Raw genomic sequence first — 24538 nt, forward strand, 5'->3', positions numbered from 1 at the left:
CAATATGTCACGAAAAAACAGTCTCAGAATCGACAAGATCCGTTGAAGCGTTCCAGAGTTATTACCTCACAAATCGACAGTGGTTAGAATTGTAAAAATTGGCCCGGTCATTAACGTGAAACCTACCCTCGGGGGGTAAAGGGGTTAATGTACACTCTGTACTCCATCTTGACTGAAAAAAACAGAAATGTAGACATTTTTGCAAATTTATTAAAACAGAAAAACTGAAATATCACATGGTCATAAGTATGCAGACCCTTTGCTCAGACACTCATATTTAAGTCACATGCTGTCCAATTACTTGTGATCCTCCTTGAGATGGTTCTACTCCTTCATTGGAGCCCAGCTGTGTTTAATTAAACTGATAGGACTTGATTTGTAAAGGCACACACCTGTCTAAATAAGACCTCACAGCTCACATTGCATGTCAGACCAAATGGGAATCATGAGTTCAAAGAAACTGGCAAAGGAGCTCAGAGACAGAATAGTAGTAAGGCACACATCTGGCCAAGGTTACAAAAGAATTTCTGCAGTTCTCAGGGTTTCTAAGAGCACAGGGACCTCCATGATTCTTAAATGAAAGAAGTTTGGGACCACCAAAAGCCTTCCTAGACCTGGCCGTCCAGCCACACTGAGCAATTGTGGGAGAGAGCCTGGGTGAGAGAGGTAAAGAAGAACCCAAGATCACTGTGGCTGAGCGCCACAGATGCAATAGGGAGATGGGAGAAAGTTCCACAAAGTCAACTATCACTGCAGCCCTCAACCAGTCGGGTCTTTATGGCAGAGTGGCCTGACGGAAGCCTCTCCTCAGTGCCAGACATATGATAGCCCGCATAGAGTTTACTAAAAAACACATGAAGGACTCCCAAACTATGAGAAATAAGATTCTCTGGTCTGATGAGACGAAGATAGAACTTTTTGGTGATAATTCTAAGTGGTATTTGTGGAGAAAACAAGGCACTGTTCATCACCTGCCAAATAAAATCCCAACAGTGAAACATGGTGGTGGCAGCATCATGCTAGTGGGGGTGTTTTTCACCTGCAGGGACAGGATGACTGGTTGCAATTGAAGGAAACATGAATGCGGCCAAGTACAGAGATATCCTGGATGAAAACCTCTTCCAGAGTCCACTGGACCTCAGACTTTGCTGAAGGTTTACCTTCCAACAAGACAATGACCCTATGCACACAGTTAAAATAACAAAGGTGTGGCTTCAGAATAACTCTGTGACCATTCTTGACTTGCCCAGCCAGAGCCCTGACCTAAACTCAATTGAGCATCTCTGAAGAGACCTGAAAATAGCTGTCCACCAACACTCAAGATCCAACCTGACGGAACTGGAGAGGATATGCCATGAAGAATGGCAGAGGATCCCCAAATCCAGGTATGAAAAACTTGTTGCATCATTCCCAAGAAGACTCATGGCTTTACTAGCTCAAAAGGGTGCTTCTACTCAATACTGAGCAAAGGGTCTGAATACTTATGACCATGTGATTTTCCAGTTTTTCTTTTTTAATAAATTTGCAAAATTTTTTACACTTCTGTTTTTTTTTCAGCCAAGATGGGGTGCAGAGGGTACATTAATGAGAAAACAATGAACTTTTTTGAGTGTATCAAATGGCTGCAATGAAACAAAGACTTTAAAATTTAAAGGGGTCTGAATACTTTCCATACCCACTGTAGTTATTTATTCCAAAAGGTTGTCCAATACACACATTTATTTCCTCTGTGTGTAATAAAACATGTAATTGCAATAATTATTAATACTTTATTTAATGGAACAATTTCAAGGGTGCCAACATTTTCGTTCATGACTGTATTGTAGATGGGAGCCTTCAGTTTTAACCTAAGTTGAAATAGTAATAGACAGCCTTACCGACTTCTTTTTGTTGTTTTCCATACACTTCAGCTCTCCCTCTATTTTCTTAATTAATTCCCTGATTTCATGAAGATTTGTGCAGACAAGCTGAAAATAAAAGTGTTTGGTTAATTAGGATTTTGCTGTTTGCACATATTTACTCAGGGTACAGTCATTTCACTAACTATACAAAAACATTCGCAGCATAATTGACTTTGCTTTCCATTATACTTTCCCAGAATGCCTTCAGAAAGCTATATGAATACATTCTCACTACGATGCTGTAAACTGTGTCAACCCTATGTAACCGGGGAGCATAAACTACATTAATCGATAGCATGCCTTACAGACCAAGAAATTATGTGCTGTACTGACATCTAGTGACTGGTATCAAAACTACCAAACCTCTTTATATAGGCATTACAAGTTAAAAATTTGTTTCAAACATATCGAGTGTTACTTACCTCTCTATGATCCAACGGTGATAACCTGCTGGCGGCAACAACTTCCCAACGCCAACCTTCCTCGAGTTTCTGTAGCACCCAGCATGCTTGAATGATGTTGAATCCAACAGATATATTTGAAGAGGAGCCTGCTTTGTAAGATATTTGAACTAGTTTCATTTGATTTTGAGTCTGACCTTAGTCTTACTGTTAGCTCCACTTCAGCCCCTATCCTCTACCATACAACTATGGCAATGTTGGAGAGGCCACACTTATCCGTTTGGTTACATGTATAATTATCATCTCTATCAGTAATGTACTACAGCAGGGGTGGGGAATATTTTTTTCTGCCACGGGCCATTTGGATACTTATACCATCCCTCGTGGCCCGTACAAATCACGTGTTAACACCGCCCATAAACTACATCCTGACGCAGGTGTCAGGACGTAATCTTTCATTGCTCGCGCCTCAGGGTTCAGTAGTGAACAATGCGTGTGTTCATAGAGCAAGAAGAAATTAATGAACTGGTGGCAGTCAAAATTCAGCTGCCTGTCCAAGCAATGCGATCCCAGGGAATCTGCCTTGAGGCCGGATAAAAGGTCATTGAGAGCCATAATCAGCCCGTGTGCATGAGGTTCCCCACCCCTGTACTATACAGCCACACAATTACCAAAGTTTAACCTTACTGTATCATTTCTAATATTACAATGTCTATTTTGCTTCCATTTCTGAACTTCAGCTTTAGAAGCTAAGCTCTCCGGCAATCGGATATATTATTGGCAACATTAACCCCTTAAGGACCAAACCACTTTGTAGATTAATGTCCAGGCCTTAATTTTGAAATCTGATTAGTCACTTTATGTGGTTATACTGTAACTCTGGAACGCTTCAACATATCCCACTGATTCTGAGATTGTTTTTTCGTGACATATTGTATTTTATGATAGTAGTAAAATTTCTTCAAAATTTCTTGTTTATTTGTAAAAAAATAAAATGTAAATTTGGCAAAAATTTACAAAATTTCACAACTTTCAAACTTTTAATTTTTATGCCCCTAAATCAGAGCGTTTTGTCACCCAAAATAGTTAATAAATAACATTTTCCACATGTCTACTTTACATCAGCACATTTTCCCATTAGGGCTAGGGTTAAGACTAGGGTTAGGGGTGTGTTGGGGTTAGTGTGGGAGTTAGAATTGGGGGGTTTCCACTGTTTACGCACATCAGAGGCTCTCCAAACGCAACATGGTGTCTAATCTCAATTCCAGACAATTCTGCGTTGAAAAAGTCAAACGGTGCTCCTTCCCTTTCAAGCTCTGCCATGCGCCCAAACATTGGTTTACCCCCACATATATGGTATCAGCATACTCAGGCAAATTGCACAACAACTTTTGGGGTCGAATTTCTCCTGTAACCCTTGGGAAAACAAAAAATTGGGGCCAAAAAATCATTTTTGTGGAAAAAAATATGATTTTTTTTATTTTTATAGCTCTACGTTATAAACTTCTGTGAAGCACTTGGGGGTTCAAAGTCCTCACCACACATCTAGATAAGTTTCTTGGGTGGTCTAGTTCCCAAAATGGGGTCACTTGTAGTGGGTTTCCACAGTGTAGGCACATGAGGGGCTCTCAAAACGTGACATGACACCCGCAGACCATTCCATCAAAGTCTGCATTCCAAAACGTCACTACTTCCCTTCCGAGCCCCGACGCGTGCCCATACAGTAGTTTTCTCCCACATAAGAGGTATCCGCATACTCAGGACAAATTGGACAACAACATTTGGGGTCCAATTTCTCCTGTTACCCTTGGGAAAATATAAAAATTGGGGACTAAAAGATCATGTTTGTGGAAAAAATATGATTTTTTTATTCTCACGCCCGGGCTTTATAAACTTGTGTGAAGCACTTGGGGGTTCAAAGTGCTCACCACACATCTAGATAAGTTTCTTGGGGGGTCTAGTTTCCAAAATGGGGTCACTTGTGTGGAGTTTCCACAGTTTAGGCATATCAGGGGCTCTCCAAACGCGACATGGCGCCAAATCTCAATTCCAGCCAATTTTGCGTCAAACGGCGCTCCTTCCCTTCTGAGCTCTGCCATGCGCCCAAACAGTGTTTTACCCCCACATATGGGGTATCAGCGTACTCAGGACAAATTGCACAATAACTTGTGGGGTCCTATTTTCCTTGGGAAAATAAAAATTGGGGGTGAAAAGATCATTTTTGTGGAAAAAATATGATTTTTTTTATTTTACAGCTGTACATTATAAACTTCTGTGAAGCCCTTGGGGGTTCGAAGTTCTCACCACACATCTAAATAAGTTTCTTGGGGGGTCTAGTTTACAAAATGATGTCATTTGTGGGAGGTTTCCACTGTTCAGGCACATCATCAGGGGCTTTCCAAATGCGATATGGCGTCAAGCCAATTCTGCGTTGAAAAAGTCAATCGGCGCTCATTCCCTTCCGAGCTCTGCCATGCCCCCAAACAGTGGTTTACACCCACATATGGGGGTATTGAGGACAAAGTGCACAATAACTTTTATGGTCCAATTTCTCCTTTTACCCTTGGTAAAATAAAAAAAAATTGGACCTGAAGTAAATTTTTTGTGAAAAAAGTTAAATGTTCATTTTTTTTAAACATTCAAAAAATTCTTGTGAAGCACCTGAAGGGTTAATAAACTTCTTGAATGTGGTTTTGAGTACCGTAAGGGTGCAGTTTTTAGAATGGTGTCACTTTTGGGTATTTTCTATCATATAGACCCCTCAAAGTGACTTCAAATGTGATGTGGTCCCTAAGAAAAAAAATGGTGTTGTAAAAATGAGAAATCGTTGGTCAACTTTTAACTTCCTAACAAAAGGAAAATTTTGTTTCCAAAATTGTGCTGATGTAAAGTAAACATGTGGGAAATGTTATTTATTAAGTTTTTTGTGTGCCATATCTCTGTGATTTAAGGGTATAAAAATTGAAAGTTGGAAAATTGCGAAATTTTCAAAATTTTCGCAAAATTTCTGTTTTTTTCACAAATAAACGCAAGTTATATGAATGAAATTTTACCACTAACATGAAGTACAATATGTCATGAGAAAACAATGTCAGAATCACCGGCACCCATGGAAGCGTTCCAGAGTTATTACCTCATAAACGGACAGTGGTCAGAATTGTAAAAACTGGCCCAGTCATTAACGTGGAAACCACCCTTGGGGTTAAAGGGGTTAAAGTAAGGTCACCCCTAAGGCTGGGTTCACACTGCGTTCAGGCAGTCCGTTTAACAGATTGCGCTACAACGTGGCATAACGCGGTGTAACGCAATCCGTTAACGCTGCCATTCACTTCTATTAGGAGCGCATGGCTAGAGCATGCCATAAATCGGCATGCGCTAGCGATGTGCCGTCATTCTGTGACGGACCCTCGGACGCGGTCTGCAGCGTTCGGAGGTCCGTCACCGCTAGCACAGATGAAGCACCTGCGCTAGCGGTATAGCTTAACGCGATGGCGTTATGCTAATAGCGTTAACGCAGTCCATCAACACTACGCGTTGAACGGACTGCTTTAACGCAATGTGAACCTAGCCTAAGCCTTCATTTTTCCAAACTAAATAACACCAAGTGTAATAACTTGTCTTGGTATTGCAGACCCCCCAGTGCTCTAATAACCTTGGTCACTCTTCTCTGCACCCGCTCTAGTTCAGCTACTGAATCTCACAGGATTCGTATAATGTTTTTACTCTCCTGAAAAGATGATTTTTCATTCTACAATAAGACAGATGTACCATGTTTTGTGTCATTATTTTACTATTTATTTATTATTTCAATCTTGAAATGATGTGCTTCTGGTGCGATTATGTTAAATGCCGCTGTCAGGGATTGACAGCGGCATTTAACAGGTTAACAGCTGTGGGTGAATCACGATTCCACCAGCGGTTGTTAGGAGCACATGCTAGCTGTTCAATTCAGCTGACATGTGCCGGAAAAGATGTGGGCTTAGCGCCGGAGCCCACAAAGGTGACCTGACATGCGCCGTATGTGTTGGGTGCATTTCGGGAAGGGAGTTAAAGTGTTCCTGGCAGTGTACTAGATGCCAATTGGTGTATATTCTGGAAACTGATTTGGGAATCAATACCTCCTTGCATACGTAAAGGGTGAAGAACGAGGAGTTATTCAAATTCCCTTCACCCCAAAGTCTGTTTTCACCTTCATGACCAGGCCAAATTTTACAATTCTGACCACAGTAACACTTTGAGGTAATAATTCTGGAATGCTTCAACGTATCCCATTGATTATGAGACTGATTTCTCCTGACATACAGTTAGGTCCATATATATTTGGACAGAGACAACATTTTTCTAATTTTGGTTCTAGACATTACCACAATGAATTTTAAACAAAACAATTCAGATGCAGATGAAGTTCACACTTTCAGCTTTCATTTGAGGGTATCCACATTAATATTGGATGAAGGGTTTAGGAGTTTCAGCTCCTTACCATGTGCCTCCCTGTTTTTAAAGGGACCAAAGTAATTGGACAATTGACTCCAAGGCTATTTCATGGACAGGTGTGGGCAATCCCTTAGTTATGTTATTCTCAATTAAGCAGATAAAAGGCCTGGAGTTGATTTGAGGTGTGGTGCTTGCATTTGGTAGGTTTTGCAGTGAAGGAAACATGCGGTCAAAGGAGCTCTCCATGCAGGTGTAACAAGCCATCCTTAAGCTGCAAAAACAGAAAAAACCCATCCGAGAAATTGCTACAACATTAGGAGTGGCAAAATCTACAGTTTGGTACATCCTGAGAAAGAAAGCAAGCACTGGTGAACTCATAAGACAACAGAGGTGGATGATCGCAGAATAGTCTCCATGGTGAAGAGAAACCCCTTCACAACAGCCAACCAAGTGAACAACACTCTCCAGGAGGTAGGCGTATCAATATCCAAACCTACCATAAAGAGACGACTGCATGAAAGTAAATACAGAGGGTTCACTGCACGGTGCAAGCCACTCATAAGCATCAAGAATCAAAAGGCTAGACTGGACTTTGCTAAAAAACATCTAAAAAAGCCAGCACAGTTCTGGAAGAACGTTCTTTGGACAGATGAAACCAAGATCAACCGCTACCAGAATGATGGAAAGAGAAAAGTATGGCGAAGGCGTGGCACAGCTCATGATCCAAAGCATACCACATCATCTGTAAAACACGGTGGAGGCAGTGTGATGGCTTGGGGATGCATGGCTGCCAGTGGCACTGGGTCACTAGTGTTTATTGATGATGTGACACAGGACAGAAGCAGCCAAATGAATTCTGAGGTATTCAGAGCCATACTGTGTGCTCAGATCCAGACAAAGGCAGACAAACTGATTGGTCGTCGTTTCATACTACAGATGGACAATGACCCAAAACATAACGCCAAAGCAACCCAGGAGTTTATTAAACAAAGAAGTGGAATATTCTTGAATGGCCAAGTCAGTCACCTGATCTCAACCCAATTGAGCATACATTTCACTTGTTAAAGACTAAACTTCAGACAGAAAGGCCCACAAACAAACAGCAACTGAAAAGCACCGCAGTGAAGCCCTGGCAGAGCATCAAAAAGGAGGAAACACAGCGTCTGGTATGTCCATGAGTTCAAGACTTCAGGCAGTCATTGCCAACAAAGGGTTTTCAACCAAGTACTAGAAATGAACATTTTATTTACAAATATTTAATCTGTCCAATTACTTTTGGTCCCTTTAAAAACAGGTTGACACATATTAAGGAGCTGAAACTCCTAAATCCTTCATCCAAGTTTTATGTGGATACCCTCAAATGAAAGCTGAAAGTTTGAACTTCTACTGCATCTGAATTGTTTTGTTTAAAATTCATTGTGGTAATGTCTAGAACCAAAATTAGAAAAATGTTGTCACTGTCCAAATATATATGGACCTAACTGTATTGTACTTCATAATAGTGGTATCATTTCTTCTATGACATGCATTTGTGAAAATATTGGAAATTTGGAAAATTTAGGAATTTTCAAAATTTTAATCTTTATGCCCTTAAATCAGAGTTATGCCACAAAATAGTTAATGAATCACATTTCCCACATGTATACTTTACATCAGCACAATTTCTAAAACTTATTTTTTTTTATTACTGACTTATTACTGACTGGTTTTCCTGACTTCTATACCAGGAAAGATCTTTGAACAAATTATTAAACAACATGTATGTCAATACCTGGATAAGAATAAAGTGATTAAACAGAGTCAGCATGGGTTTGTAACTAATAAGTCATGTCAGACTAACTTAATTTCCTTCTATGACGGTATCACTGATTGGGTGGATCAAGGAAATGCTGTAGATATAGTATATCTTGACTTCAGCAAAGCATTTGACAAAGTCTCTCATACAATCCTTATTGAAAAAATGATTAAGTATGGAATGGACAAGGCAACTGTTAGGTGGATTCATAACTGGCTTAGCGATCGGACCCAAAGAGTGGTCATAAATGGCTGCACATCCAGTTGGAAGAATGTCTCAAGTGGGGTACCACAGGGCTCTGTCCTGGGCCCTGTATTGTTCAACATCTTTATCAACGATTTAGATGAAGGAATTGAGGGTAAACTGATTAAATTTGCTGATGACACAAAGCTAGGAGGGATAGCTAATACTAGAGAAGAGAGAGAGAGGATTCAAAAAGATTTAAATAAACTGGAGAAGTGGGCAGCAACTAACAGAATGGTTTTTAACAGGGAGAAATGCAAAGTACTACATCTGGGCAATAAAAATGGAAAAAGCATATATAGAATGGGAGGAATAGGGCTAAGTGACAGCACATGTGAAAAAGACTTGGGTATACTAATAGATCACAGACTGAATATGAGTCAACAGTGTAATGCAGCAGCAAAAAAGGCAAATGCAATTCTAGGATGTATTAACAGAAGCATACAGTCTAGATCACGTGAAGTCATTATTTCCCTCTACTCCTCTTTGGTCAGACCTCATCTGGAATATTGTGTCCAGTTTTGGGCACCACATTTTAAAAAAGACATCAACAAACTGGAGCAAGTTCAGAAAAGAGCGACCAGAATGGTGACCGGTCTGCAAACCCTGTCTTATGAGGAAAGGTTGCAGGATTTGGGAATGTTTAGTTTGCAAAAGAGAAGACTGAGAGGAGACTTAATAGCTGTCTACAAATATCTAAAGGGCTGTCACATTGTAGAAGGATCAACTTTATTCTCATTTGCACAAGGAAAGACTAGAAGCAATGGGATGAAACTGAATGGGAGGAGACACAGATTAGATATTAGAAAAAACTTTTTGACAGTTAGAGTGATCAATGAGTGGAACAGGCTGCCACGAGAAGTGGTGAGTTCTCCTTCAATGGAAGTCTTCAAACAGAGGCTGGACAGACATCTGACTGGGATGATTTAGCGAATCCTGCTTTGAGCAGGGGGTTGGACCAGATGGCCCAGGAGGTCCCTTCCAACTCTACGATTCTATGATTCTATTAGGAAGTTACAAAGGTTAAAAGTTGACCTGTGATTTCTCTATTGTCCACAAAAATTTACAAAACTTTTTTATTTAAAGGGACCACCATTCTAAAAACTGAACCCTCATGGTGTTGAAAACAGGAATTAATGGAAAGTGGAAGGTGAAAATGAACTAACTTTTTTCAAAAATATTTTACTTTAGACCCAGTTTTTTTTTTTTGCAAGGATAACAGGAGAAAATTGTTGCACAATTTCTCCTGAGCATGCAGATACCCCCAAATGTAGCGGGTAACCCTTGTTTGGGCACAAGGCAGAGCTTGGAAAAGAAGGAGACTTCTTTGACTTTTAAATGCAAAATTTGCTGAAATTATTAGCGCACGCCATGTTGCATTTGGAGAGCTCCTGATGTATCTAAAGAGTGAAAATCCCCACAAATGACCACATTTTGAAAACTAGACCCCTCAAGGAATGCATTTAGATGTGTGGTGAGCACCTTGAACCCCCAGGTGCTTTACAAAATTTTATAAACCCGTGGAAGCGCTTGAGTAGCGCGAAACGGCCGTTGTCAGCCATTTGACACTCTCACTATCGCATCCTCGACGTGACATGTAATTATGTGTCAATGAATATTCACAACTATCCCGCAGAGTGCGACCTTTTTCTATTTGGAAAATACTAGAATTTTATAAACATTGAGCCGTGAAGAGTTAAGAAAAAAAAAAAAAAAAAAAAAACATACGGTAGTTTCCACACAAATCTTTTATCCAATTTTTATTTTATTTTCACAAGGGTAACAGGAAAAAATGGACCTCAAAAATTATTGTGCAATTTCTTTTGAGTACACCAATACATCATACGTGGTCAAAAACTACTTTTGAGGCACAGTGCTAAAGCTCAGAAAGGGAAGGAGCACCATATTACAGTGCAGATTTTTCTGCAATGGTTTAGGGGGTGCCAGGAAACATTGGCAGAGACCCTGAGGTCCCAAAACAGCAGAACCCCCCATAAGTGACTCCGTTTTACAAACTACACTTCTCAATGAATTAATCTAGGGGTACGGTGATGATATTGACACCACACGTGTGTCACGGTATTTTATACCATTTGGCATAAAGAAAAAACAAATTACATTTTTACCATCAAAATTTAGTTTTTGCCCCAGATTTTACATTTTCCCACTGGAAAACGAGTAAAAATGTAACAAATATTTGTCTCAATTTCTGATGAATGTAGAATTACCCCATATGTGGCTATACAGTACTGTTTAGCCATACGGCTAATTTAGAAATGAGCTTTTTGGGGCTTTTTTTATGCTGTTCCGCAGGCAGTAAAAATGATAAGGCCGCTTTATTCTTCGGAACAGTACGATTACAGCGATACGATATTTATCTTTTTTTTATGTGTTGCCGTTTTTACGCAATAAAAACTTTTTTATGGAAAAATAATTATTTTTGCATCGCTTTATTCTGAGAACTATAACTTATTTTCTGCTGATTGAGCTGTATGATGGCTTGTTTTATGAGGGACAATATGACGTTTTCAGAGATACCATTTTTATTTACATTCATCTTTTTGTATGCGTTTTATTGCACTTTTTGTTCAACGGTATGATGAAGCATAGTTTTTTGCCTCGTTTATTTTTTCTTTTTAACGCTGTTCACTAAAGGGGTTAACTAGTGTAACAGTTTTATAGGGCGGGTCGTTTCAGACACAGCAATACCAAACATGTAATTTTTGTTTATTCATAAATAAATGTACTTATTGGTATATTTTTTTGTTCTCTTTTTTTTTTTTTTTTAACTTTGTTACATTGTCCCAGGATGGGACATCAATTGTCCACTGAGAAAATCGCTTATCTAATACTCTACAATTCTTTTGAATTGCAGAGCATTAGATCAGCATCTCAGACACAGGGAGGAGGCATGTCAACTCCTGCATTGAGTACAAGCTGGCAGACCACCGTCCCTGGGTGACCCGGCCGCAATCTTTCAACCCGTGGTCACCATGAAGAGCATCGGTGCAACGCAATCACAACTGTGATGTGCCGATGGGAGCACAGAGAGAGCTCCCTCCCTCTGCAATGCCCTGCACAAGTGATTAAATGCCCACGATTGGTGCTAGCACCGATCACGGGCATTGCTGCAAGGTGTCAGCTCTCATATAGAGCGGACACCAGCATTTTTGAAGTTTTTATTTTCAAGTGCATCAGGGCTGGCCCTTCATTCACCAGCTTTGCTGTACTTCGCCTCTCACCGCCAACCTCCGGTCATTGATTGACAGTTCACTCTTCCTTCAGCGACCTGTGTCTGCTGCGCAGGCGCTGTCATTTCCTCGAGTTTGTTTCATCAGAAGGGGTGGCGCCTGTGCAGTGACATAGTAATGACATACCCATATGAAGCCTTTTTTTGAATTTTGACACACACAGAATGGAAATATCTACTGAAAATCACCATGCAATGAATAGAGGCTCTGGCAAACTACTTGCCGTTACTTTATGACCCCTTTGTAGCTGATAAGGGTTCAGTCCTTTGTAAACTGAAGAAAATCAGTTACCTGGAATTCAGGAGAAGATTGTGAAGCTGCAGACACTTTCTTCTTCATAATCACCATTTTCTTTCCTTCCAAAAATCAAACATAGCTTTGTAAGAGACCATGGACAAATCTGATGAATGACAAGTTCAGATCAATGCTTATTGTACAGTGAAGAGATCCTTTTTGAGCAGGTGTTAAAAAAATAAATAACCAGTAAACTTTTTAGTTGTGTTAATAAAGGAGTTAAAAGCAATTACCAATGGCTAATTTACACTATTCGCGTGTCTTAATACAGATTCAGTCTGGGAGCATCTGCAGCATGTTACTATATTAATAATACTGGCATTATATACTTAATTAAGATTTATACATCTTGGATGGCTTTTATGTTAATGATGCCGCATGGACTGTCTTGGAGACACCAAGGTACAAGAATAATCATCAATGCTAAACTCCTGGATGTTCACTCAATATATTTTTTTCTTGCTCACATATGCTGTGGACAGAAAGAGTTAAGCAAAGTGCTACCATTTGTGCATAGGTGCTTTTGTTGTATTTTTTAGGATTCCTAGACCAAAGATCTGTGGACTGATGGAAATCTATTGTGCGTGAAGTAAATAATTCATATAGTATGGTACTCACCAGGCTTGTGCTTCTTGTGCTTGGCTTGCTTTTTGTTTAGATATAATTTACTAAACATTTCAGATTTAAGAGATCTGATTGAATGCGTTTTGAAATTTTGACATTTACCCTGTGTGCTTTCATTTTGGAGATCCTTTAATTTTTTCTTTTTCTTCTTCTGCTTTACGCGCAACTTATTGAGACATCGTTTTTTATGGTTTAGTAGAGGATGGTCTAAGATAATGTCCATTGCTACCCTGTGGCAAATAACTTCAGTATTGTCAGTGTGGTTGCTATTCATATGGACTTGATACGTTTTAAGTGCATTTTCTTTCAATGGGCTAGTGTCAGCCTTGAGTAAGGTTGCTTCGGAATAGTTACCTACATTTTCAAGGACTTTAATTTCTCCTGGACTGAGAGGTTCTCTATATCCCAGAAGCTCCCCAGGACTAACAGGCTTTTCTACATTTTCTTTGCAAGAGACAGTTATACTGCAGGAATGGCAACTGTTGTCTTCATGCCCACAGTCTGGCTTCAGATCACAGTCAGATAGGTTATTGCAGTTGCTCCCACTTTCTTGCTTAAAGTCACAGCAATTCTCTGAATTAGTAGAGCAGGTTGAAGATACCACTTCCTTAACATTTTTTAAAATTCCATTCCTTTTTTTAGAGTATTTGCATTTGGACCTTCTCGATTTTCTACGTGGAGTTCTTTTAATTTTAATCAATGGAATTGGAAATTCAGGGGCTTTAAAGGGTCTCTGTTTGTAGACTCGCACATCTGCGCCACAAAACTGGGGAAAATGAATGTAAGCATTTTCCTGGGTATCATAACCTAGAATTACCTCTCTGCATTCATGAATTGGCTGCCCAAGCACAGCATCTTGTACTTCGCTTTGTGTTTCATAGACAAAATCACAAAGACCTTTTAGTAACCATACTTTCTGGTAAAATGTTAACTCGTGAAATGTTTTATGTTCAAGTGGATTAACTTCACCTAAAGTTTTAAAAAACTGAGGGCAAAGCCCAAGCTTCTCAGCGCAACGGTCAGGATTTTCAGCTTGACCTATAACAGTATACCACTGCTGAACCTTTTGCCTAAGTGCAGTTTCCCAGGCTCTGTATGAAAGGTTGGGGCGTCGATGTAAAGTTAGTCTGCGATGTGGAGGGCTTAATAGTGAAGTCATTATCTTTGCCAAAAACACATTACACTGAGGCATCAATAAGCACCGCTCCAGTTCATAAAACACTATTTCAGGCAGGTTTAAGATCTGCTGAGCCAAGCAAAGAAAATGACCTATAGCTGGTATTTCCCACATTGTCTCCATTGATGAAGGTGCTGCAAGAGCTAAGAGACCTTTATCCCACTCATCCATTTCCTTCAAGTTGGCTTCCTCTGCTTCTTTCTTCTCTTGTTCCTTAATTCTAAACGATAAAGAACAAAATAACCAAAAAAAGCATGCATAGGTCCTACACCTATACTAAATGGAAAGCAAAATCAGTTTTAAACTCTCACGCTTAAATGAAGCTACTTAGTAGCTTAGGATTTTTACCAATCTAATATATAAAGCTCAAGTGTATGTATGTGTGTGTGTGTGTGTGTGTGTGTGTGTGTGTGTATGTCCGGGATTGGCATCCGCACCGTCGCAGCTACAGCCACACGTCTGGACCCTGAGAGCGTCCTAAGCTATGTTGTGGGGCGAAATTTTAACCCCACGCGTTCCAATTCACCAAACAATTTTGCCCCTGTCTACATACTGGGGAAAAAGTGTGTGTGTGTCAAGCTCCGCCCCTCATTATGATGTCATAATGCCCCTAACTACATACTGGGGAAACAGTGTGTGGGCGTCAAGCCCCTCATTATGATGTCACAATAGTTGCCATGGCGACGCTGATGTCATCATAGGTTGCAAGCCCTGCCGCTCATTATGATGTCATAATGGTTGACTATGGAATGGAGGATGTGTGATGGGTATAAGGGCACTGGACTATGGGATGGAGGATATGTATGATGGGTATATGGGCACGGGACTATGGGATGGAGGATGTGTGATGGGTATATTGGCACTGGACTACGGGATGGAGGATATGTGTGACGGGTATATGGGCACGGGACTATGGGATGGCGGATATGTATGATGGGTATATGGGCACGGGACTATGGGATGGAGGATGTGTGATGGGTATATGGGCATGGGACTATGGGATGGAGGATATGTATGATGGGTATATGGGCACGGGCCTATGGGATCGCGGATATGTATGATGGGTATATGGACAAGGGACTATGGGATGGAGGATAACTATAATTTGCTATAACTAACCACAGTTAGTTACTATGCCCAGGCAGCGCCGGGCTCTTCAGCTAGTCCTATATAAAAGGCAATAGACATTATTAATCAGAATTGAAAGGAAAATTGTCCTTGTTGCCCAAAATGTGTGATGATATGAAAGTGTGCATATAAGAAAAAAAAATTAACCCCATCACAACATATGATGTATGTTTACATCATATATCGTGTGCCTGACTTTGATGCAGGCCTATGTCACAAATCAGCTGTCCTGTGCCTTTAACAGCTGTGAGTGGATTGGAGCTCCGCTCCTGGTTGTTAACCAGTTAAACGCCGTTGTCAATCTGACAACGGGATTTAACACATTCCCCAGGAAGTGCATAATACATTTCGCCCATCGGAGCCCCTGTGAAATCATCATGGGGCACTGATGGGTTGTTGTGCGAGCCAGTGCTTGTCATTACGATATTCCTGTGAACTTTAGACGGAGGACTATTGAAGTCAATAAATAAAAAAAAAATTACAAACATCCCCACGAAAGTTCAAATTACCCACTTCTTCACCCATTGAAAACAAAAATACACATTTGGTATCTCTGCAGAACTGTCCTATCACAAAAAAAAATTAAATTAGAAACACCAGAATTACATTTTCTTCGCCGCTGTGACATTCCAAAATGAACTGATCAAAATCGTATCTAACCGAAAAAGTTTCAATAAAAACATCAACTCAGGGCGCAAAAAATAAGCCATGACTCAGCCCCAAATCTGAAACAAATGGAAACGCTAATTGTCTCTGATAATGGTGACAAAACGCACATTTTTTTTTGTTAAAAAAATATAAAAAATAAAAGCTATACATGTTTGGTATCTACATACTCGTATTGACCTGGGAAATCATACTGCAAGGTCAGTTTTACCATATAGTGCACATGGTAAATACAAGGTTATGGCTTTTGGAAGTAGGGGAGGAAAAAACGATAACATGGAAAATGGCCATGGCCTGACTGCAGGAGTTATCCTTATTATTACAGCACTGCATTTGCCATGCCATGCCTGATTTCTAGCAATCCCAATGCTAAAGAAGAAGTTGCCAGTATAATTGTAATATAAGTGTTTTTATAAGGCTGTGTGTGCACATTGAGTATTTGCTTGCAGAAATTTCTGCAAGGTTTCGGCATCTCCTGGCAGGAAAACCGCTGCGGCAAAAACATGTGTTTTTGTATGTGTTTTTGTACAGCAATGAAGGCTTTTTTGAGTAAATAAAGATATTTAAAAAAAAATGTTTTGTGAGTAATTTCTTGGTTCAGCGTCCCTTTCTTCATGCTGATGCAGTGTGGCATCAGGGTAATGGGATTAGGGCTAAAGGCCCCGTCACATACAGCGAGATTCGCTAGCGAGATCGCTGATTTTGTGACGTCACAGCGTTCTCGCCAGTGACATCGCTGTGTGTGAAACACATCAGGGAACGGCCCCCCTGCCGGGTATCGCTGATCGTGCAGGATCGTCCTGGGCCATTTTTTGATCGTTGGTCTCCCGCTGGCCAGCACGCATCGCTGCGTGTGGCAGCGGGAGACCAACGATCAGCGACGCTGCAAGCTGGTATCTAAGGTAAACAGCGGGTATCCAAGAGTCACGCGACTCTTAGTTACCCGCTGTTTACCTTAGATACCAGTGTGCACGCTGGTTTCCAGGGTAAACAGCGGGTATCCAAGAGCCGCATGGCTCTTAGAAACCCGCTGTTTACCTTAGATACCAGCATGCTCACTGGTCCTGATCGCTGGAGGGGCTGTCTATGTGACACCTCACCAGCAATTAGCCTAACGATGTCCCAGCGATCCCATCCATGTCGGATCCTTGGTGGGATCGCTGGGACATCCTTATGTGTAAAGGGGCCTTTAGTGTCAGAAGCAGTCATTGACACCTAGCCCTAGGCTTAGCAATGAAAAGGTGTCAGCCTGACACCCTAATTACTAAGCCGATAAATAAACACAAACACACACATTGTCACCAACCTATGTAGGAGTGTTAACAGAATTAACGTACATAGGCTGCAACCAGACAGCAACTGTTAATTTTAACCCCTTTCTGACATCTGACATACTATCCCGTCCATGGGACCCGGGCCTCTATGCCCATGGACGGGATAGTACGTCATAGCGAACAGCGGCGCTCACGTCGTGAGCGCCACTGATCGCGGCCGGGTGTCAGCTGATTATCACAGCTGACACCCAGCAGTATGTGTCAGGGGCGGTCACGGACCGCCCCCGACACGTTAACCACTGGAACACTGCGATCAAATGCGATCGCAGTGTACTGGGGGTTTAGGGAAGCATCGGCAGGGAGGGGGCTTCCTCCGTGCTTCCCTGAGCCTCCCGGAGCAGCGCGATGTGCTGCGCTGCTCCGAGGGCCTCCTTCCCTGCAGGTCCCCAGATCAAAAATGGCGGCGGGACCTTTGGGGGCCTGCAGGGAGTCGGCTTCCTCATGCCTGCAGAGCACCGGCATGAGGAAGCCTCCAGCAGTGTCTGTGACAGATCACTGATCTGTCACAGCGATTTGTCACATGACAGTTATGTCCCCCCTGGGACATTGTAATAAAGTTAAAAAAAAAAGTGTAAAAATAATTTACAAAAAAATCGCTAAATAAATAAAAAAAAAAAATATTCCCTAATAAATTCATTTTTTGGAAATAAAAAAAACCAAACAATAAAAGTACACATATTTAGTATCACCGTGTCCGTAACGACCCGCCCTATAAAACTGTCCCATTAGTTAACCCCTTTAGCGAACCCCTTAAAAAATAAAAAACAAAGCAAAAAATAATGCTTTATTATCATACCGCCGAACAAAAAGACGCATATAAATAACCATGGTACCGCTGAAAACGTTATCTTGTCCCGCAAAAAACGAGCTGCCACACAGCGTCATCAGCGAAAAAATAAAAAAGTTATAGCTCGCAGAAAAAAGCGATGCAAAAACAATTATTTTTTATATAAAATTGTTTTTATTGCATAAAAGCGCCAAAACATAAAAAAAAGACATAAATGAGGTATCGTTGTAATCGTACTGACCCGAAGAATAAAACCGCCTTATCAATTTTACCGCACGCGGAACGGTGTAAATGCATCTCCTAAAAGAAATTCATGAAATGCTGGTTTTTGTTCATTCTGAGTCCCAAAAATCGGAATAAAAAGCGATCAAAAAAGTCACATGCCCGAAAATGGTACCAATAGAAACGTCAACCCGTCCCACAAAAAATAAGACCTCACATGACTCGGTGGGTCAAAATATGGAAAAATTATAGCTCTCAAAATGTGGTGATGCAAAAACTATTTTTACAATAAAAAGCGTCTTTTAGCATATGACAGCTGCCAAACATAAAAACCCGCCATAAATAGTAAATCAAACCCCCCATTATCACCCCCTTAGTTAGGGAAAAATAATAAAATTAAAAAAATGTATTTATTTGCATTTTCCCGTTAGGGTTAGGTATAGGGTTAGGGGTGTGTTGGGGTTAGGGTTGGAGTTAAAATTGGGTGGTTTCCACTGTTTGGGCACATCAGGTGCTCTCCATACGCAACATGGCGTCTGATCTCAATTCCAGCCAATTCTGCGTTGAAAAAGTCAAACGGTGCTCCTTCCCTTCCAAGTTCTGCTATGCGCCCAAACAGTGGTTTACCCCCACATATGGGATATCAGCCTACTCAGGTCAAATTGCAAAACAACTTTTGGGTTCCAATTTCTCCTGTTACCCTTAGGAAAATAAAAAATTGGGGGCAAAAACATCATTTTTGTGGAAAAAAAATATTTTTTTATTTTCACGCCCGGGCGTTATAAACTTCTGTGGAGCACTGGGGGGTTCAAAGTGCTCACCACACATCTAGATAAGTTCCTTAGGGGGTCTAGTTTCCAAAATGGGGTCACTTGTGGGGGGTTTCCACTGTTTAGGTACATCAGGGGCTCTCCAAAGGCAACATGACACCCGCAGACCATTCCATCAAAGTCTGCATTCCAAAACGTCACTACTTCCCTTCCGAGCCCCGACGTGTGCCCATACAGTAGTTTTCTCCCACATATGGGGTATCAGCGTACTCAGGACAAATTGGACAACAACTGTTGGGGTCCAATTTCTCCTGGTACCCTTGGGAAAATACAAAAAATTAGGGACTAAAAGATCATGCTTGTGGAAAAAATATGATTTTTTTATTTTCACGCCTGGGTGTTATAAACGTCTGTGAAGCACTGACAACAACTTTTGGGGTCCAATTTCTCCTGGTACCCTTGGGAAAATACAAAAAATTAGGGACTAAAAGATCATGCTTGTGGAAAAAATATGATTTTTTTATTTTCACGCCCGGGTGTTATAAACTTCTGTGAAGCACTGGGGGGGTTCAAAGTGCTCACCACACATCTAGATAAGTTCCTTGGGGGGTCTAGTTTCCAAATTGGTGTCATTTGTGGGGGGGGGCTTTCCAAACGCGACATGGCGTCCGATCTCAATTCCAGCCATGAAAGTCAAATGGCGCTGCTTCCCTTCCGAGCTCTGCCATGCACCCAAATAGTGGTTTACCCCCACATATTGGGTATCAGCGTACTCAGGACAAATTGCACAATAACTTTTGGGGTCCTGTTACCCTTGGGAAAAATAAAAATTGAGGGTGAAAAGATCATTTTTGTGGAAAAAATATGACTTTTTAAATGTACGGCTGTACGTTATAAACTTCTGTGAAGCCCTTGTGGGTTCGAAGTTCTCACCACATATCTAGATAAGTTTCTTGGGGGGGTCTAGTTTTCAAAATGGGGTCACTTGTGGGGGGTTTCCACTGTTTAGGCACATCAGGGGCTCTCCAAATGTGACATGCCGTCTGATCTGAATTCCAGCCAATTTTGCATTGAAAAAGTCACACGGCACTCCTTCTCTTCTGAGCTCTGACATGCGCCGAAACAGTGGTCCCCCCCCCACATATCAGGTATCAGCGTACTCAGGAGAAATTGCACAATAACTTTTGAAGTCCAATTTCTCCTGTTACCCTTGGTAAAATAAAAAAAAATGGTCCTGAAGTAATTTTTTTGTGAAAAAAAGTTAAATGTTCATTTTTTTTAAACATTCAGAAAATTCCTGTGAAGCACCTGAAGGGTTAATAAACTTCTTGAATGTGTTTTTGAGCACCTTGAGGGGTGCAGTTTTTAGAATGGTGTCACTTTTGGGTATTTTCTATCATATAGACCCCTCAAAGTGACTTCAAATGTGATGTGGTCCATAAAAATAAAATGGTGTTGTAAAAATGAGAAATCGCTGGTCAACTTTTAACCCTTATAACTTCCTAACAAAAAAAATGTTGGTTCCAAAATTGTGCTGATGTAAAGTAAACATGTGAAATGTTACTTATTAAGTTTTTTGTGTGCCATATCTCTGTGATTTAAGGGCATAAAATTTCAAAGTTGGAAAATTGCGAAATTTTCAAAATTTTCACCAAATTTCTGTTTTTTTCACAAATAAACGCAAGTTATTTAAATGAAATTTTACCACTAACATGAAGTACAATATGTCACAAGAAAACAATGTAAGAATCACCGGGATTCATCGAACCGTTTCAGAGTTCATAAAGGGACAGTAGTCAGAATTGTAAAAATTGGCCCCGTCATGAACGTGTAAACCACCCTTGGGGGTAAAGGGGTTAAAGAAAAAAATGGAAAAATATTGCATTTGCTCCCGTGTAATTTTAATAACCAGCAGAGGGAAAGACGGCGGCTCAGGGCTGATGTTAATATTCTGAAAATGAGCCAATATAGACTGTTGTGTAGTGACCACTGTGTCCGCTAGGGGGCGCTGTCTAGGTGTCCCAGGACGGACGGATAGCCATGTCCAGAGTGGTAACAGGAGTAGGGTGCTAAAGGATCGTTGTGTATCCCAAGATGGGTAGCCTTGGGATGACGGCTTGATTATGTGCTGATCAGCAGAGCTGATCTTCCGTACTAATGTCTTAGGGAGAAGCCTTCAGGTGATTGATCCCACCCGTCTCACCAATCACCTACAGACCCACTTAGGGGCGGGTGTATAGAACGCCATAGTAAAGTATATGTGTGTGAATGATTGAAGGACCTGTGATGAGGTCATAGCCATGTGATCCGGTGGATGTAGCTACGGACCATATAAGGTGGCCAGGGTAGGTCACATGAGTGAATGCTTGGACCCGGTTGGTCCGTATGGAAGGTCTCGCCTGGGCTGACGTGGCTGCCTTCCTGACAGCACGTGGAGAGGCTGTGGATAATGGCTGCATATGTCTGAGAGTTCCCAGGAGGGGGAATGAACGTCAGGACTGAGAAGCAGCTATGAGAAGGTAACCCTGACGGGGTGAGATAACTGTGAGGCTAGAGAGCCTGCGTATTGGACATTGCATAACCTGTGTGACTACAGGGATAACAGAGTGGAGCTCTGTCATGGACGCTATGCTGTTTGATATGAACTTTCTGTTGCTTTGGTTTATGATGCCTGAATAAACCACAGGGACTGTTGATGTTTTTATGAAAACCCGTGCCGGATCTAGTTATTTGGCTGCAAAGCGAGTATCCCCAACCTGAATGACAAGCGCTACCTTACAAGCCATAAAGGTTCCCATGCTATTAATATAAGCTCACGGGTGTTAGCTTAGCCTTTACTGACTAGTTTACAGGGAGACCCTAGAAAAAAACTGACATAAGATCCCCCTATAAAATCTAACCAGCAAAGGCTAGGCAGACAGCTGCAGGCTGATATTAAAAGCTTAGGAAGGTGTCATGGATATTGCCCCCCCAGACTAAATACATCAGCTCTCAACAGCTCCAGAAAAGGCACATCGCCTCATTCTTCCCACTTACCCTGTAGCGGTGGCAAGTTGGGTTAATATTTGTGGGATTGATGTCACCTTTGTATTGTCAGGTGACATCAAGCGCACAGGTTAGTAATGAAGAGGCATCTATAAGACACCTATCCATCAGTAACCCCATAGTGATATTGTATAAAAACATAGACACCCAGAATAAAGTACTTTATTTGAAATAATGACACAGACTCCTTTAAAGAATGTTAATTAAACCATACTTACCGAACACCTAATCCACCAAAGCCAATGTCCCCAGCAACTAAAATAAAATAATAAACCACAATATTCCTCACCTGTCCGCCGGGAAAATAATCCATAATGTCCCACGACGATTCTGATCACTTTGCGCTCAAAGACAGCCAGCGATACACTGACAGGAGGTAATCGCTCCCGCAGTGTATTGCACTGAGCTGCAGTGAGAGAGTTCATCAGCTCTGGTGATCTCCCTTACGGCACCACTGCTGCGTGAGAAAGTTCTGTACACGCGATATCGCCGTGGGACACTCGAGATTACATGGACTACGTTGGTTTATTATTTTACATTTTTTCTAGGAGATGATGGCAATGGGGATTTGGTGTTAGGTGAGTACAATGGGTTTTTATTTTTATTTGAATCTGCATGCAATTTTACTGACATCTGATAGCATAACCCCGCAACACTCAGAGAGATGGTCTTACCGGCAGTAGCATTACTGCCGATAAGAAGCACCGCGCCTGTGTTTCCCATGCTGTCACATAGATGACAGTGTGGGAAACACCATAAGCAGCCAATGGTAAGACAATCAAAAACTCAGCAAATCCGCAAACATTTTTATACCTGCCTTTTTGCTGCAGATTTGAAAAACGCTGCAGGAACGCTCAAAGAATTGACATGCTGCAAAAAAAAACAAAAAACAAAACACACTGCAAATACTCAGGCTAAGTTCCCACAGTCAGTAATCGTCAGCACTTTGGAAGCAGCACATGTCCGCTGTGTCAAAAGCGCTGCATGCTTTTGAACGCAGGCAATTCCGCATGTGTTCATTGAACTGTACAGAATCAGAGCGTCCAATATATTGTATGGGTGATATTTATCTTGCGGAGACGCGAGTGTTCACAAGATAAACTGACATGTTGCGGTCCGGAAAGACGAGCCGCATGTACGTCTCCGCAGGTAAGCCGCGGGTGTCGGTGCACGCATAGTTTATAGTGGATCCACTATGCTGTAACATCTGTCTGCTGTGGAAGTACGCAGCATCCAACATGCAGTGTTTACTGACTGTGTGAACATACCCTTAAGAAATTTTACTGATCATGTGCACAACACTTCAGGATTGGCATTGAATTAGCTTGCATAAGGATTCCATAGCATTTTTGGCCCATTTCCGTGCGGAAAAAACACTGTGAAAACACATCAAAAACGCACTGTGTGCATATAGCCTAATGGCATCCTAGGTATTGATCTTTAAGCTATAACCACTTTTGCAGTAAGTTTTATTATAAAATTCCCTACCATTCTCCCTATTTGTGCTTATTCTTGTCACTTCTCTGCAGCTTTTTATCACTCCCTCTGAAACTTACCACAGCTTCTGTCACCATCATCCCCTGTTGATATCGTGTTTCAGGGGGTGATGGAGAAGTGAAAGCAGCTTCAGTCACTGCTGCCAATAACTTCAGTGACCCTCGCTGATAGAAGCTGCCTAGAAGAGACTGCAAGGCTATCCCTCCTGTGACATCTCATTTGAAACCTCACTCAAAACAAAACTTCACGGGAAGAAAAAAAAAAAAGTAGATATATACATATAGCAAATAGCAGGATAGTGAGAATGGTAGGGAATTTTATAATAAAACACATTACAAAAGTGGTTAAGGCCTAAAGATTACAAATAAAGCAGCACTCTGTAGCGCTATAACATGCAAACATGAAATTTCCATTCCATTACTGCTCAAGAAAATAGGAAAAACCTAGAATACTTAACGCATAAATTTGGCAATTTATGTATACCCAGAAGCCGCAATAAGGCGATTCTGTTTGATGGGACCAAACCTGATGTGATTTCTCTCATGGCTGATAGCCTGCAATTAGTAGGTAGGATCCTGCTGTAACTAAAACCACCAAAGGCTGAGGGGTGGAGTGCTCAGACAGCCTTATAAAGGGAAATTTCCCAATATATATCCCAGTTATTCCCATATGTAATATCCCCTCTGGTTCCCTATGTCCCCCCAAAATGCCACCTTAGTGTGTATGTATATACACTGCTCAAAAAAACAGAGGGAACACTAAGATACCAAATCGTAGATATCACTGAATGAAATATTGCAGCTGCAAATCTTTATTCATTACATAGTGGCTTATGTTGAGAACAATAAACCATAAAAATTATCAATGTAAATCAAAACTAATATCCCATGGAGGTCTGGATTTGGAAGGATACTCAAAATCAAAGTGAAAAATCAAATTACAGGTTGATCCAACTTCAGTGGAAATGCC

At 41.1% G+C, this 24538-nt stretch overlaps 1 protein-coding gene across 1 annotated transcript in view; it reads right to left on the bottom strand.

Annotated features, from left to right (window-relative positions):
• BRD10 (bromodomain containing 10) overlaps nucleotides 1-24538 on the bottom strand; it is a 119068-nt gene that overhangs the window by 40800 nt on the left and 53730 nt on the right. Inside the window, exons 3-5 of the mRNA XM_073542650.1 lie at nucleotides 12938-14340; nucleotides 12317-12381; nucleotides 1878-1967 (exon numbers count right to left, since the gene is read on the bottom strand). Coding sequence (XP_073398751.1) covers nucleotides 1878-1967; nucleotides 12317-12381; nucleotides 12938-14340 — 1558 coding nt within the window. The remainder of the gene's footprint in view (nucleotides 1-1877; nucleotides 1968-12316; nucleotides 12382-12937; nucleotides 14341-24538) is intronic.

Source organism: Dendrobates tinctorius, unplaced genomic scaffold (genome assembly GCF_039654945.1).
Source record: "Dendrobates tinctorius isolate UK_male_01 unplaced genomic scaffold, ASM3965494v1 ptg000128l, whole genome shotgun sequence".
NCBI lineage: Eukaryota > Metazoa > Chordata > Amphibia > Anura > Dendrobatidae > Dendrobates > Dendrobates tinctorius.